The sequence below is a fragment of the Lingula anatina genome, chromosome 4 (assembly GCF_051362555.1).
Source record: "Lingula anatina isolate TDL-2025a chromosome 4, LinAna3.0, whole genome shotgun sequence".
Taxonomy (NCBI): Eukaryota; Metazoa; Brachiopoda; class Lingulata; order Lingulida; family Lingulidae; genus Lingula; species Lingula anatina.
Genome location: NC_141770.1, coordinates 10,123,136 through 10,139,185, shown reverse-complemented (window position 1 = coordinate 10,139,185; position 16,050 = coordinate 10,123,136). Strand labels below are relative to the sequence as shown.

The window sequence follows — 16,050 nt, the reverse complement described above, 5'->3', positions numbered from 1 at the left end:
ATATTAACTGGTCATCATTATCTTAACTCAGACTATTAAGTCATAATTTTATTAATTCAATTCATCTTACTGTGTTTTAAGTTTTTAGTTTGTAAAGTCTACAGAACATATTTTATGGATTTTAGACTTTAAATAAATATATTATTATATTATATTATTATTATTAAGTTATAAAGGCATGGACAAGCCTCTCCATTTGACTTTTATCAAGGATGTGGGATAGTTTGGAAATTTTTTTAAGACCATAGAAAGCAGCTTTGCATTTTTTACTGATGTCGGCAGCCATATCACACCTATTATCAAAAATTACTCCAAGGTTTTTAACCTCATGTTTTACCGTAACTGTACTGTTTCCAATTTCTAATAGTTCTAGTTTTTCCGCAGCCTTAGAAAAAACGAGAAGTAAAGTGAACTACTTCTGTTTTTCCATCATTGAAAAAAGTGAATTGGCATTAAGCCATTGGCTCAACTGAATAATACATTTCTGGATAGATGGTATTACATCTGATGGCCTGACGCAAACAATATAAATTTGTGAGTCATCTGCATAGAGCATAAGGTTAAAACTGTACTTAGAGACAATGTCCTCAATTGCTGACGTGTAGAGAGTGAACAGGATGGGGCCGAGTACAGAGCCTAGTGGTACACCACAAGTTAGTGGTGTTGACGGTGATTTGTGAGTGCCTATTGAGACTGATTGTTTACGCTCAGTCAGGTACCATTTGAATCATGCCAATGCAATACCATCTATACCAAAACGATTTTTTAATGAGATATACTACCTCGAAATTTCAAGATAAAATTTTTTTTGTCCAAATTTCAAAATACTACCTCAAAATTTTGAGATAATAATTTTTTTAACATGACACCAGTCGGCTTCCGTGGTTACCAGGTATCTCCTGTGTAAGCAGACTGTGATACCCTATACTGACTGTGGCATCTCTGATACCTTATAATTATCTCTGTTACGGCGTAACTACATAGTTACTTTTGGTAACAAACAGGTAAAATATAGATAGCCGTATGGAGTGTTTTTACTGAGCTCAAATGTATTTTGTCTTGCCGAACTTCGGTTATTTTTAGAAAAAAATTCAGTTTAAAAGTTTGTCCTTAAAATTTTTCACTTTTTCATATTCACTTTCACTTTTTCACTTTCTTAGATCATCAAAAGAGTACCCTTAGGCTCTATTCCCATAGGTTTTAGATCGATCTATCCCCGCGGGGAGTCTCACTAGATTACTTTCAGATAATCCGACTTAAATGTCTGTCCTGCCTACTACAAGCTGTAAGGAGGTAATTAACTTTCGTGTCCGCCCGGCTGACAGCTATTTAGCGTGAACCCCCAGGGAGTTAGGTCGATCTAAAGTAGGTCGATGTAATCTATGGAAATGGGAACTCGGGGGGGGGGGGGGGGGGGGGGTTCAAAAGAACCGCCCTTTTTGCTGGAAAAAGGTCCACTCTGGATAAAACTTGATCTAGGTACATGAAGGTTTTATGGTTAAAGGTCCACTTTTTCAGAAAACGACCTCCCCCCATTTGAAATTGCTGGCTACGGGCCTGTCTCTCTTATATCATTCCTAATTAAATACATACATTGTGTTGGAGTTAAGTTTTTTTATATCGTTTAATATTGTGAGTTCATCTCTTATTAGCATATATTATCTTAGTATCTCCATATGTATACTAAGATCCCATTCCCAGAGATTAGATCGATCCAAACTAGATCAACCTAACTCCCTGGGGGTTCACGGTAAATAACTGTCAGCCGAGCGGGCACGAAAGTTAATTACCCCCTTACAGCTTGTAGTAGGCAGGACCGACATTTTAGCTGGATTATCTGACAGTAATCTAGTGAGACTCCCCACGGGGATAGATCGATCTAAAATTTATGGGAATATGCCCTAAGGCTACAGTTTGACCAGTACATACTGGTGCATAAGTTACAGCACATTATTCTATATGTGGAACAATTAATTGGTTTGAAGTATATTGATTATCTTTGAGTTTGAGTCTACTTCCAAAATTCTATTGAAAAATAAGATTCATTAAAATATGTTGGTTTTCTTATATATATGCACAACCGGTGTGTGACTTCATATTTAAACTTGTGTGACTCGGTTATCTATTTTGTTATAAAAAGAAAACTGTTTTAATTTCATCCAAAAAACAGTTTTGAGTGATTATTATCTTGACCTATCTAAATTATTACATCAGAATATCCACGCACAACCTGTAGTATCCAGTGGAGCTAGGATTTAGAAGGGGGGGGGGGGGGGGCGGGGCAGGGGGGAAGGGGTAGTTTCTCATCCGCAGACTCCCACCCCCCACCCTTCAAATAATCCTGGATATCCAAAACCTTCTGTTAGCATGAGAAATCCAAAGGATTTACTGTGTAAATTTTCACAGAAATCTACATGTATATAACTGAACTTTAATCCCCCCACTTATGGTATAAATAATACTGTCAAGAAGTGTTTAGATAACAGTTAACTGATATACATATGTATGCATTCTAAACATATATTCAGGTCAGGCGGCCACACCTTATAGACTACCAAAAGGAAGTAACAGCTCTTCTGAATCACATGCCGAGATAGGCTTGTCTGTCTGGTGCATTAGTCGAGACAGGGCAAAACAATAGTAGGAAGGGACTGAGATCTGCCATTTGAGAGCCATGTTTTATGGGGGTTCACAAAATCAAGCAACTAATGCTGCCTAGGGGTGTTGGTATGTGACAAAGTGACAAGACACTCATGAATATTTAGCAGGTTATGTAATTTCCGGTAACTACGGAAGTCACGCGGTGAATTTGACCTTGTACCGGTATTATATGTGTAGTATTCATTCACTGTGTGTGCAGAGATGAAGAGGCACGTGTGTGGTGTGAGGTTGTGTGCTCTAGGCTTTGTCCGAAGTTGTCTGTCAGGGTTAGTATTTACTTATAATGTATCATTTTCAGAGTTATTCATTATAAAAGATAACATTATATAAGAGAATACAAGCGCTATCTTGTTGTGACAGCGTAAGTACTAGTAGTTGTCTTATGATACCGATATTTGTCTCGCGTTCAGTTTCAGTATGTATTTAGCTTTGTGAAATAGGCCTTATTAAAATATACTCTTTGTACTTTTTCAGGGGCCTTATATACATTGTATGCTGTCTTCTTACATATGCCTTCTTTTTATATACTTTATTAGGCCGTTAAATGACTTTATATGCCACAATTGAACTGAATAAATTTTTGGAAAACTAATCAACTTTGTTGCCATGCTATAAAAATATAAAAATATAAAAACACTCTGTTACAGGTATTTGATATTTATAGACAAGTGTGCATGGCTGCCTGTATTAGCCTACAGTATGTATACAGATGTAATGTACGTAGGGGTCACATTTTATATACTCAAATGAATTAAAGATACATACAAAGTCAATTTTTTGTCACAAAAACCAAACAAATGCCAGCATACAGTTTCAAGTAGTATAACTAAGAGAATTACCAAAAGGCATTGTTTAATTTTACCCGAAAATGATGTTTGAACAGATTTCTTTGCTGGCATTCTTAGCTGTATGTCAATGGGGCAGGAAAGTAGGTCACGGAAGTAGGTTAAATTTACAACCATAAATTTAAAGAAAGGAGCAGTCTAAAGGTCTTTTATGGCTGATCAAGTGATCTATTCAGTTTATCCCTTGGCATGTCAAATTTATTTGAGTCATATAAGAATCTAGTAGAAGTGGTTTACATGTGTTACTGGAAACCCATGCTCGGTTCGTATGTACCTTTAAGCTAAAATGCCGATTTTAAATTTTACATACATACTGGTAGCTACACATCTGTGAGTATGAATAAACCTTTTCAAATTTTTTATCTTTCTTACTTAGATCAAAAGTAATTCAAGGTTAAGTGACACCATGTCTTTCATCTATGAAATGCAGGTTTGTCAAATATAAATTGATACTTGTGCACATGCATTTTCCTAAGACTACGCAGCAGAGCTTTGACCTCCAAATTTTGTCTGAATTGAGGACAACAGACTGCAGTGAATGACTCAATCTTTTCAAATGGGAAATAATTGTACCACCAGCGTTAGCGCTGGCGGTACACATGGTTTCGGTCCCGTCCGGATCGTTCCGCCGGCTCCGCCGGACGGCTACCGTTACCGCTTCTCCTCCTAGACGGTAAGGGCCCCCGTACCCATCTCATGGATTTAGGTCACCTATAATCTCAACTCGTTCCACGTAAAATTTGGGCTTTGTCGGTATTGGGGTCTGGGTGTGGCACTCATTACAATGCACCCTTGTCTAAAAATGGCAAAATTAAATGCTAATTATCTACCCTACGGAAGGAGTTATGGGAAAAATTTCTATAGACGGCTTTCCAAAAGTCATATGTGTAGATTTCAACTATACCCTTGGATTTGACCTTTGACCTTTACTTCAAGGTCAAATGGGCCAAAATTTTCAAAAAAATGAAATTTTTTACGAAAAAAATTTTTTTTGCCCTGTTATTCAGACACTACACAGACTTAACCAATAATATTATTGGAAAGTGTTACCCTTCAGGTCATCTTTCATCTCCATGAATTTGGGGTCAATCGGTGCATTTTCACGGGAGTAGCGGCCATAAGATACCGAAACTGAAAACTGTCTCTAATTCGGGAACCGTTAATGCTAGAGACCCATTCTTTTTTGCATTTTGTAGAGCATGTAAAGCCCAACACTGGAGGTGGTCTCGGTTTTTTTGTATTCCATACGGTTTTTGAGTTACGCTGTATCAAAAAGTACATATTGGTGGTAAAAGCAAAATGTGCAGTACGGTAATGGATAATAAATTTTGAACTCTGGAAAAATAAAACATAAGGCTTGGAAAAGCAGACAACTTGTGTTCAAAAATGACATTATTTCATCAAATTTGAACTTCTGAAACTTCAGAGCACCTCCCATTTCAAGAATTTTGACCAAAATGACATTTTCTTTATTTTAATTAATTTTTTCTGTACGAAATTTAAGGCACATTATGGTAACTCCAAAATTATAACATTTAGTCCCTTATATCTCCAAAACTGGCAGAGATAGGTCCATAGTTACTATTGAAGTTGAATAGGAAGTCATATACTGGCTATCTCTCTGTGACCTTAAAATTGACCTTTGACCTACTTTTCACCATGAACTGAACTTTGCAAATTTTGCTTCCCTTTTATCTCCAAAACTGGCAGAGATAGGTCCATAGTTACTATTGAACTTGAATAGGAAGTCATATACTGGCAATCTAAATGTGATCTTAAAATTGACGTTTGACCTACTTTTCACCATGAACTGAACTTTGCAAATTTTGCTTCCCTTTTATCTCCAAAACTGGCAGAGATAGGTCCGTAGTTACTATTGAACTTGAATAGAAAGTCATATACTGGCAATCTAAATGTGACCTTGAAATTGACCTTTGACCTACTTTTCACCATGAATTGAACTTTGCAAATTTTGCTTTCCTTTTATCTCCAAAACTGGCAGAGATAGGTCCGTAGTTACTATTGCACTTGAATAGGAAGTCATATACTGGCAATCTATATGTGACCTTAAAATTGACCTTTGACCTACTTTTCACCATGAATTGAACTTTGCAAATTTTGCTTTCCTTTTATCTCCAAAACTGGCAGAGATAGGTCCATAGTTACTATTGAACTTGAATAGGAAGTCATATACTGGCAATCTATATGTGATCTTAAAATTGACCTTTGACCTACTTTTCACCATGAACTGAACTTTGCAAATTTTGCTTCCCTTTTATCTCCAAAACTGGCAGAGATAGGTCCATAGTTACTATTGAACTTGAATAGAAAGTCATATACTGGCAATCTAAATGTGACCTTGAAATTGACCTTTGACCTACTTTTCACCATGAATTGAACTTTGCAAATTTTGCTTCCCTTTTATCTCCAAAACTGGCAGAGATAGGTCCGTAGTTACTATTGAACCCGTATAGGAAGTCATATACTGGCAATCTATATGTGACCTTAATATTGACCTTTGACCTACTTTTCACCATGAATTGAACTTTGCAAATTTTGCTTTCCTTTTATCTCCAAAACTGGCAGAGATAGGTCCATAGTTACTATTGAAGTTGAATAGGAAGTCATATACTGGCTATCTTTCTGTGACCTTAAAATTGACCTTTGACCTACTTTTCACCATGAACTGAACTTTGCAAATTTTGCTTTCCTTTTATCTCCAAAACTGGCAGAGATAGGTCCATAGTTACTATTGAACTTGAATAGAAAGTCATATACTGGCAATCTAAATGTGACCTTGAAATTGACCTTTGACTTACTTTTCACCATGAATTGAACTTTGCAAATTTTGCTTTCCTTTTATCTCCAAAACTGGCAGAGATAGGTCCGTAGTTACTATTGAACTTGAATAGGAAGTCATATACTGGCAATCTAAATGTGACCTTGAAATTGACCTTTGACCTACTTTTCACCATGAATTGAACTTTGCAAATTTTGCTTTCCTTTTATCTCCAAAACTGGCAGAGATAGGTCCGTAGTTACTATTGCACTTGAATAGGAAGTCATATACTGGCAATCTATATGTGACCTTAAAATTGACCTTTGACCTACTTTTCACCATGAATTGAACTTTGCAAATTTTGCTTTCCTTTTATCTCCAAAACTGGCAGAGATAGGTCCATAGTTACTATTGAACTTGAATAGGAAGTCATATACTGGCAATCTATATGTGATCTTAAAATTGACCTTTGACCTACTTTTCACCATGAACTGAACTTTGCAAATTTTGCTTCCCTTTTATCTCCAAAACTGGCAGAGATAGGTCCATAGTTACTATTGAACTTGAATAGAAAGTCATATACTGGCAATCTAAATGTGACCTTGAAATTGACCTTTGACCTACTTTTCACCATGAATTGAACTTTGCAAATTTTGCTTCCCTTTTATCTCCAAAACTGGCAGAGATAGGTCCGTAGTTACTATTGAACCCGTATAGGAAGTCATATACTGGCAATCTATATGTGACCTTAATATTGACCTTTGACCTACTTTTCACCATGAATTGAACTTTGCAAATTTTGCTTTCCTTTTATCTCCAAAACTGGCAGAGATAGGTCCATAGTTACTATTGAAGTTGAATAGGAAGTCATATACTGGCTATCTTTCTGTGACCTTAAAATTGACCTTTGACCTACTTTTCACCATGAACTGAACTTTGCAAATTTTGCTTTCCTTTTATCTCCAAAACTGGCAGAGATAGGTCCATAGTTACTATTGAACTTGAATAGAAAGTCATATACTGGCAATCTAAATGTGACCTTGAAATTGACCTTTGACTTACTTTTCACCATGAATTGAACTTTGCAAATTTTGCTTTCCTTTTATCTCCAAAACTGGCAGAGATAGGTCCGTAGTTACTATTGAACTTGAATAGGAAGTCATATACTGGCAATCTAAATGTGACCTTAAAATTGACCTTTGACCTACTTTTCACCATGAACTGAACTTTGCAAATTTTGCTTTCCTTTTGTCTCCAAAACTGGCAGAGATAGGTCCATAGTTACTCTTGAACTTGAATAGGAAGTCATATACTGGCAATTTACTGTGACCTTGAAATTGACCCTTGACCTATCTTACATCTTACGAAGAACTTAAATTTGATTGTACCATATATATTTTTTGCAAAAGTTTAAAAATTCTTGTTGATTGCATTTTTACAGCTTGTCAAGCACAAAACTGGTGGCTGTGTCCCTTATTTTGTGTATGTGGGGGTCTATACGAATGCGCTTGCTACAGCTGGTGGTACAATATTCGGAGGCGGTATCGCCTCTCTGATCCTCTAGTTATCAACCGTCAGTTATCATTAAATATATATTTTTGAGTAGCATTTGTAGTGCTTTTAGTGTGTAGAATATAGACTCAATAGGAATGTTTCAATTAAAATAATATATACAGTGTGTATATATATATATATATATGACTAAAGTAGGAGTATCTGAGAAATGCAGTTTACCCTGTTGAAATGGTTGAGTAATCAATTTTTTCTGTACATGTAGTTCATGATATGAGATGTATGATATGAGAAGTTTTAGGACGTGACAATGTGAAAGTGCAAAGTACACTTAGCACACCCATCTTTCCAAGAAATTAGATACTAGTAGAGCAGTTTTCCTATCCTTTTATGGATACTTATATTCATATACAGGATGTACATACTGTACTCCTCATTGAATGCATTTACAACCAAGTATTCACAACTATTTGGAAGGTAGGGAATAACTTTTGCATCATGCGTGATTGGCCTTATTTTTCGGATGATGCGTTATTTGAGCCCAATTTTCTACGTGAAACGTGATTCAGGAACTTCTTTGTTTTGCGTTATTGGCATAAATTCATCAACGTGATTCGCGATTTACTCTTCCAAATCTACGTGATTAATGAAAACATTTAATTAGTTTTATAGGAATTTGTTCTAAAAATGTCCCAAACTTTGCATCATGATTATAAGGCGATCTCACTGGAGATAAATTTAACAACTCATTAAACAAGGAAGGTAGAAAAGTGGAAATGTGAGTACTCTAAAGTATCAAATAAGCATAACAGTACGTTAATTAATTTTTCAAATTTCTTTCTGCCGGTGTGCTCCATTTCCACCTAGTACGCTTATAAATTTTTCAAACATCTTCCACTCGGTATGTTTATTAAATACTTATATACAAGTCAAGTTTTTTATTTTCTTAAATTGAAGTATAATGAGAAAAAAATACCGATGCACCAATCGAGATCTCAACTCAGCTACTGTTCGACATACAGCACTGGAAAGTAGGTCAAGTTAAAGTCGCTCTCTGAACACAACTGTACATGCGTCGTCTGATTTCAGTTCCTATAAAAAGACGTGCTTTCCCTTCAACAGTGACAACTATCCATGTATATCGATCGAATGATGTCATGTCACAAGGTGATAGGATCATATTTATAGCTAACGAGATCCTTTCAAGTGTAGCAAAGAAGTTTTGTCTGTTTTCAAACGTCAATTATTTCATGCTGATTTGTGATTTAAACAATGTTTAATCACACTTCTATGTAAGATAAACCCTTAGGAGTTTACAGGTATGCAAAATGAACCTTATATCTGAGAATAAATTTACTTTGAATAATGTCTCCTAACAGTGTAACAGTGTAGAGGTGGCTTAGGTGCGATATATCTGGGTCTTTGAACCTTGATTATGAAATTAAACCCATATAATAATAATAATAATAATAATAATAATAATAATAATAATATTTATTTCTTAAAACCACACTACACTACCGTCTCAGTGCTGTTTACAGATAAAATTATTATGATTACAACTAATTATATAGATAATAAAAGCTAAGGTGAAAAACAATTAAAATAATTAAAGCTGGTTAAAATAGTAATGGTCTGAACAATAAAACTTTTTTTCTGATAAAATGAGAAAATATTAATTAAAATACTGTTCAAATAAGAATGTTTTTAAGTGATTTTTAAAAACCTCAACACTATCAATAGTCCGAATGTGTGAGGGCAGTTGATTCCATAAAATGGGAGCTGAAATTGAAAATGCCCTGTGGCCGTAGGTTTCGGTTGTTTTTTTATTATCATTTCTGATAAAACAAAGAGTAGAGGTGGATCTGGTAGACCTGGTGAGACTGGGTGTACTTGGATGTAGCATCGAGTTAAAACATGAGGGGTATTCACCTCTGGTGAATTTAAAAACAAACAACAGTAATTTAAAAACAATTCTCTGTCGTACAGGAAGCCAATGTAGTTCGAATAAAATGGGTGAAATGTTTGATCTGAGAGAGGTTTTTGTCAGTAGTCGTGCTGCAGCATTTTGGACAGATTGCAATTTTTCAATTTGGTAGGTAGGAAGACCATACAGTAGACTGTTTCCGTAGTCAAGATGTGAAGTTATAAAGGCATGAACAAGCCTCTCCATTTGACTTTTATCAAGGATGTGGGATAGTTTGGAAATTTTTTTAAGACCATAGAAAGCTGCTTTGCATTTTTTACTGATGTCAGCAGCCATACCGCACCTATTATCAAAAATTACTCCAAGGTTTTTAACCTCATCTTTTACCGAAACTGTACTGTTTCCAATTTCTAATAGTTCTAGTTTTTCCGCATCCTTAGAAAAACGAGAAGTAAAGTGAACTACTTCTGTTTTGCCATCATTGAAAACAAGTGAATTGGCATTAAGCCATTGACTCAACTGAATAACACATTTCTGGATAGGTGGTATTACATCTGATGGCCTGTCGCAAACAATATAAATTTGTGAGTCATCTGCATAGAGCATTAGGTTAAAACCGTACTTAGAGACAATGTCCTCAATTGGTGACATGTAAAGAGTGAACAGGATGGGCCCGAGTACAGAGCCTTGTGGTACACCACAAGTTAGTGGTGTTGACGGTGATTTGTGAGTGCCTATTGAGACTGATTGTTCACGCTCAGTCAGGTATGATTTGAACCATGCCAATGCAATACCATCTATACCGAAACGATTTTTCAGTCTGTTGAACAAAATTTCGTGGTTTATTGTGTCAAAGGCTGCAGACAAATCAAGTAATAATAAGACCACTTGTTTCTGATCATTAAGTGCCAGAAGAATATCATTGTGCACCTTGAGCAGTGCCGTTTCAGTGCTATGATGTGCTCTTTATGCCGATTGAACCGTAGATGCTGTTCACTCGAATGTATATTTTCATCATAAGGGGGTGACAAAAATGACATTTTGATATATTATTCAGGACGTATGGCAAATATTTTTTTTTTAAATAAATTAGATATCCTGTTTTCAAGATAAATAAATGATAATACTGAGTAAATTTTTAATGATAAATAGCTTTTTTCTTTCTCTTCTTCTTCTTTATTTATTTATTTATTTATTTATTTTATTTATTTTTTTTTTTTTTTGGGGGGGGTGCTCAGACTAGGGGGCGGTTCGAGGTTTTTTCCGGGCAGTTCTTTTATTCCATCCAGTACTTTTATTAAATTTCGAGATTTTTTCCACCCAGTACTTTTATTCCATCAGTACTTATTAATTCGCTACTTCAGAGTACTTTGCTAGTTTCTGGTTCAATTTGTAAATCATTGCCTAGGTCTCTGTCACGGGAATCCTGACCAATGAGAATGGCTGAATATCTCTAAGCAGACGATTCCTGTCATTCAACACACAAAATAAATCATTCTGGTATTAATTCTTTGCATTTCTGCAAGAACAGCAATCTTGATGAATGTCGGTAGCTTTCAATTCCTTGTGATTGGTGATTGACCTGAATATATCTGTTTTAATTCTTTGTAATTGGTGATTAATGGGAGGTATTCCATACCCTCTATTTGGGGCCTTGTAAACCTAAGTATGTACGAGAATGTTACTACTAGTACATGTATCATTACGACATCACTCATGTATCACTCATCATATTGGACTAGTGTATTATTTAAGATTGAAATACATGTATAAATGCATATAAAAGAGAGTGTTCATAGTTAGAATACCCCAGTATGATCGCTTTGTGGGCACTGTGTAAAACATTGGGCTCTTTGTTCTCTGTGCTTGCACCCTGATATTTATCAGCAACGACAAGCTCGGTTTTTGGTTAAGTGTTTGGCAAACTGTGGTTAACCTCATTTCTGGAGAGATAACTAATTAGTGATTAATCAATTTCTGTACCCATTGATCCCCTTGTTTCCCTGTCGCTCTCTTTCTCTCTAATCTTTAACCACACTTAGTTGATTGAAGATTGAACCTAGAATTTATAGCACCAATTTTGTGTATTTGTTGTGATAAATCTTTCTTTTAATTTGTAACTTATTATTAGCTGGACCTTGGACTGAGAAAATGGCTGACGAGGTGGAGTCTGATGATGAGTTTGATGTCATTGTGCCCTCTTTGATCAAGCAATTTCAAAATATCCTACGCAGATATCCCGATAATGGACAAATTCTAAAGGTGAGCTATTGACTGATAGGAGTATATATTTCTACAAGTTCAACACAGTAATATTTATGAAAAAAATGAATACTACAGTCCATGCCAGAAAATTTTTGATCTGTATTACCTGTAGTACAAGTACTTTAAAACACCAGGGTCTAACGATTTATCAGCAGCCCCCCCCCCCCCCCCCATAAAAAAATAAAAAATAAAAAAGGTCACCTTTAACTGAACAAATTGACAAAATGTTCCTAATATGTGTATATATGCAAGCTTCATATGGTGTTGCCACTAATGACCCATGGGAATCTAGGAAGGTCAAACCTTGGTCCACTTTTTATTTAAGGAAATAATTCAGAATGCTGAGGATGCTGGGGCCACAGTGGTGAAGTTTCTGTATGATGACTGCTGCCATCTGGTGGATGGTGATGACACTGGGGGATTTAGCCATCCTGGTCTCAAGGAATTTCAGGTATAAAGATGGAGTGTTTTTTTAATCATATTTTTATTCTACAATTGTAACTTATCTTCGTAATGTGAAAGTTGAGTGCATGCCCAGACTATATACAAAAGGCCAAAAAAATCTGTCAGTCATTCGTTCTGACCGGCTTGAAAATTCTGTCAGACCGAAACAAAATCTGTCAGACCGAAGTAAAATAACAGAAATACGACAAATTATTTATGTTTATAGGTGTATTTTTTATCATTTTTATATATTGTGAAAAAATAAGATAAAAAAGGGAAAAAAATTAGACAAAAAATTATTTGCATAACAAGTTCTTTTTTATCTAATGAAAAAGGCGTTGTAAAATGACTAAAAATAATACAAGTATGAAGAATGTGTAGCCAGTATTATCAAACATATGTCCATAAAAACTCTGTTAATCTGATAACCATTTCACCCGTTGTTTTTGGCAATAACATGCATTGTGAAACAACAAAGTAAGGCGGTCTCTTTCATCAAATTGAAGGTTTGGTAGGGACTGTTCAGCCTGAGTCTAAATTCCTTCTTCATTGTATTTCTTTTTGATAAAAAGAAACTCAAACTGTGAGCCTTCATCAAGTTCACGTGTACTTTCTCCAATTGTGGTCACGAACGGTAGGCCTACACATACATACGTGTTCCATAATTTTCAGAATCCGTAATAAGGCTGTAAGATTTATGTTGCTGTTGATCATAATGATACGGTAATATGCCAAACAATTTGACCAAGATTAATTAATTAATTTCATGGAAATGTCGTTTTGGTCAAATTGATTAAAATATGGCAATGGAAACCTTTGGTATCGTCGGATTGTTAGTGGCATCTGCCAAAACGTCCATCTTACCGGAAGTATTGCATTTTACCAGAAGTGTTAGGCAAGATAAGCTGCAATTTTCACCTAACACGCATTTTAAGCACGTTTTATACTCCATTTGATATCTTATTTTGCTGTGTACAATATGTACAATCTTTAGTTGAGATTCAAATAGATGACATAATTTCTATCTATTTATTTCAATCACCTACGATCATTTTCATGACGCACTTCATGTCAAGTCGGACAAGTTTTTCCCCGGAGACAGGTGTTGTAAACAATGCCCGGTCACTGAAACCGGTAGCTTTAGTTGCCTCAAACCAGTTATGTCCTATTTGAATTTTAATATGTCAACTAAAATCAACTGAATTGAGATATTTTTTACCAGTCTGAGATCAGGCGTAGAGACGTAGATCGATGTACGTATTTCCGAAGAAAATTAAATCGCCCTTATCAAAGAATACCAACTGGTACTCGAACTGAATTCAGTTTAACTTTAAATTACTTTTAAGTATTTTATTTAAAAATCATGTCATATTAAAACATATTGAGAAAAGGCAATCTATGGAGCCTACCTGTGCCGATATACATACAGGGTATCTTGTTGGCACTCTTCCGATTTTCTTACATACTTAGACTCACTGTGCACAATGCACAGTGCATATTAATAACCCCACTGAAACAACCCCAATTAAAATAAGCATTTAATAGCCATAATTTTCAAAAAACAGAAGCTTTTATAATTTTACATTAGAATTGAGCAAGCGTAGAAATGAGAGACTGGTCTTATCTAGTCTACTCCAGCATACCTAGCGCAAACCACATGTTAATGAAGACAACCCCATTGTGGTGGAGGGGGTCACGGAATGGAGTTCTTCGCAGATTACGCTAAATAATATCAAAGTTCCGTGCATCTAGGGGAAATAAAAAGTGACTCACAGGTAATGCAAATACCAGTGGGACTATGTGTGAAGCTCCGCTTGTCATCGTCAAATAAGTCACTGTATTTTCTTACAAGGAGATAAGGAAGACGCCATTTTTATTATTGATAAATCAGTTATCCATGTAGGTGAATAGCTAAACGGTCAGATTTTGACATCGCATGGTATTTGGCACCAAGAAGTCTAGGTGGCCGATCCCACTGATCTTTTGATTTTTTGTAGGAGATATAGGATCTTGCGGTATTGACTTCAAGAACGTTTCCCCATCTGCATATATATTTTAATCCAACTTGAAAATACTTCTTATTTTTCCCAAACTTTTTTATTGCTAGCAAACGCTATATATGGTCTATATAAAGGTGTTTACGACATATCTTACCCACTGTCGATATTTGCTTCCATCCAGGACAGACCTTTTTTTAACTCTTCAAAATGCTCCCCCCCCCCCCCCCCCCCAAGTTACGGGCGTGACAAATCAGTCAGCGAGGGAAAGTCTGCTTAATGACCACAAATTATATGTCTATAAGCACTATTATTGTTATCGGGGACAAAGGAAAGGACAGGTTTGTCTTGCTTTCAGATTAGATCTTCAATTAAAAGTTTCTTCCTCATTGACAAGAGCTATTGAAAGGACAACAATTAACAAAGGGCCGAGGCATGTAGCATCTATTTCAATGGCTTAAAAATTTACCGAGCCTTGCCGACGATGTGGTCGAACAATCAGAACAAGAAAAAAATTCTGTCGCATGATTTTAACGTTTGGACTAAATGTTTGAGCCCAGAAAAATTAATTTTATAATATAATTTTTCTGGTCAGATTGATTGGACCGGTCGAAATGCTTGGCAAATTGCCGCATTTTCCTCTCCTACAGATTATACTTCTGCAAAGGCCTACATTCTTTCCAATTTTAGTAAACTTCCGATCAATCCGTTTCTGATACTGAAGAAATAGAGCATGCACACATGTGTTGCGGCCATTTTGTCGTGTAAGGGTATCACGAAAACGAGACTGTCAATTATGTCATCCAGGAATCCCCCAACCTCAGCCAGTCATAAAATAGTATTTGAGAGTGAAACTGAGGTTAATAAATTATGTATAATTAGCTGGGAACTCCCCGGGATTTTCATCCCGTCTCTCTTTTGAATGAAGTAAAATATATCGCCCAGAAAAGAAACAACAACGTATTCCTTATATTATCACAATCCCAGTCAGTTTGAAAACTTGCCGGACATAAGGTCCGACGATACAGGATTTTTTATCGGACCAAGAAGAAATTTGCCAGGCATGTCCGACGGTCTGATGCCTTTCGTAGAGTCTGCATGCCACATGACTAAATTACCAGAATATGAATGACGGGGCTAGAATAAACTTGCCATGATTGCCATGATTCTGGTAGCCAAAAGCAGGGCATATGTTTTAACTTGTTTTGAAGCATGTTTTGGTAAATGCAAAAACTCAAGTGTCACATCTTCAAGCAACCAATCTAAGAGAACACATTGATTTAAATATATGGTATAGGGCTCTTCCCATATTTGGGATTTCGGGCCATCCAAAATTACAATTTGTAATTTCCTCCAAAATTTCAGGGAGTCCCAACTTTTCCAAATGGCATGAGAAGAGGTGGGGGAGGGGGTTAAAAATGATCAATTAAATTAAAAGAATATAAAAAGTAAATATAAAAAGTAAAGCAAAAATAAAGGAACTTTGGAGAAAGAAACTAGGCCCATTGTATTGATTTCTGACTTCACATTGATACTTAATTTCAACATTTCTTGATGACTCCAACAAGTCCCCTCACTTTCAACACTTCAACACAACACAGTAATAAACCATGGTTGCCA

At 35.8% G+C, this 16,050-nt stretch overlaps 1 protein-coding gene across 2 annotated transcripts in view; it reads left to right on the top strand.

Annotated features, from left to right (window-relative positions):
- The window catches only part of LOC106179137 (sacsin-like), a 40,754-nt gene that overhangs the window by 3,398 nt on the left and 21,306 nt on the right, over positions 1-16,050 (top strand). Inside the window, exons 1-3 of one of the 2 annotated variants that reach the window (XM_087011550.1) lie at positions 2,563-2,927; positions 11,856-11,986; positions 12,315-12,440. In XM_087011550.1, coding sequence (XP_086867676.1) covers positions 11,876-11,986; positions 12,315-12,440 — 237 coding nt within the window. In that variant the 5' untranslated portion in view covers positions 2,563-2,927; positions 11,856-11,875. Of the gene's footprint in view, positions 1-2,562; positions 2,928-11,855; positions 11,987-12,314; positions 12,441-16,050 lie in introns of those variants that run through there. The other variant, XM_087011549.1, reaches the window with a different exon arrangement.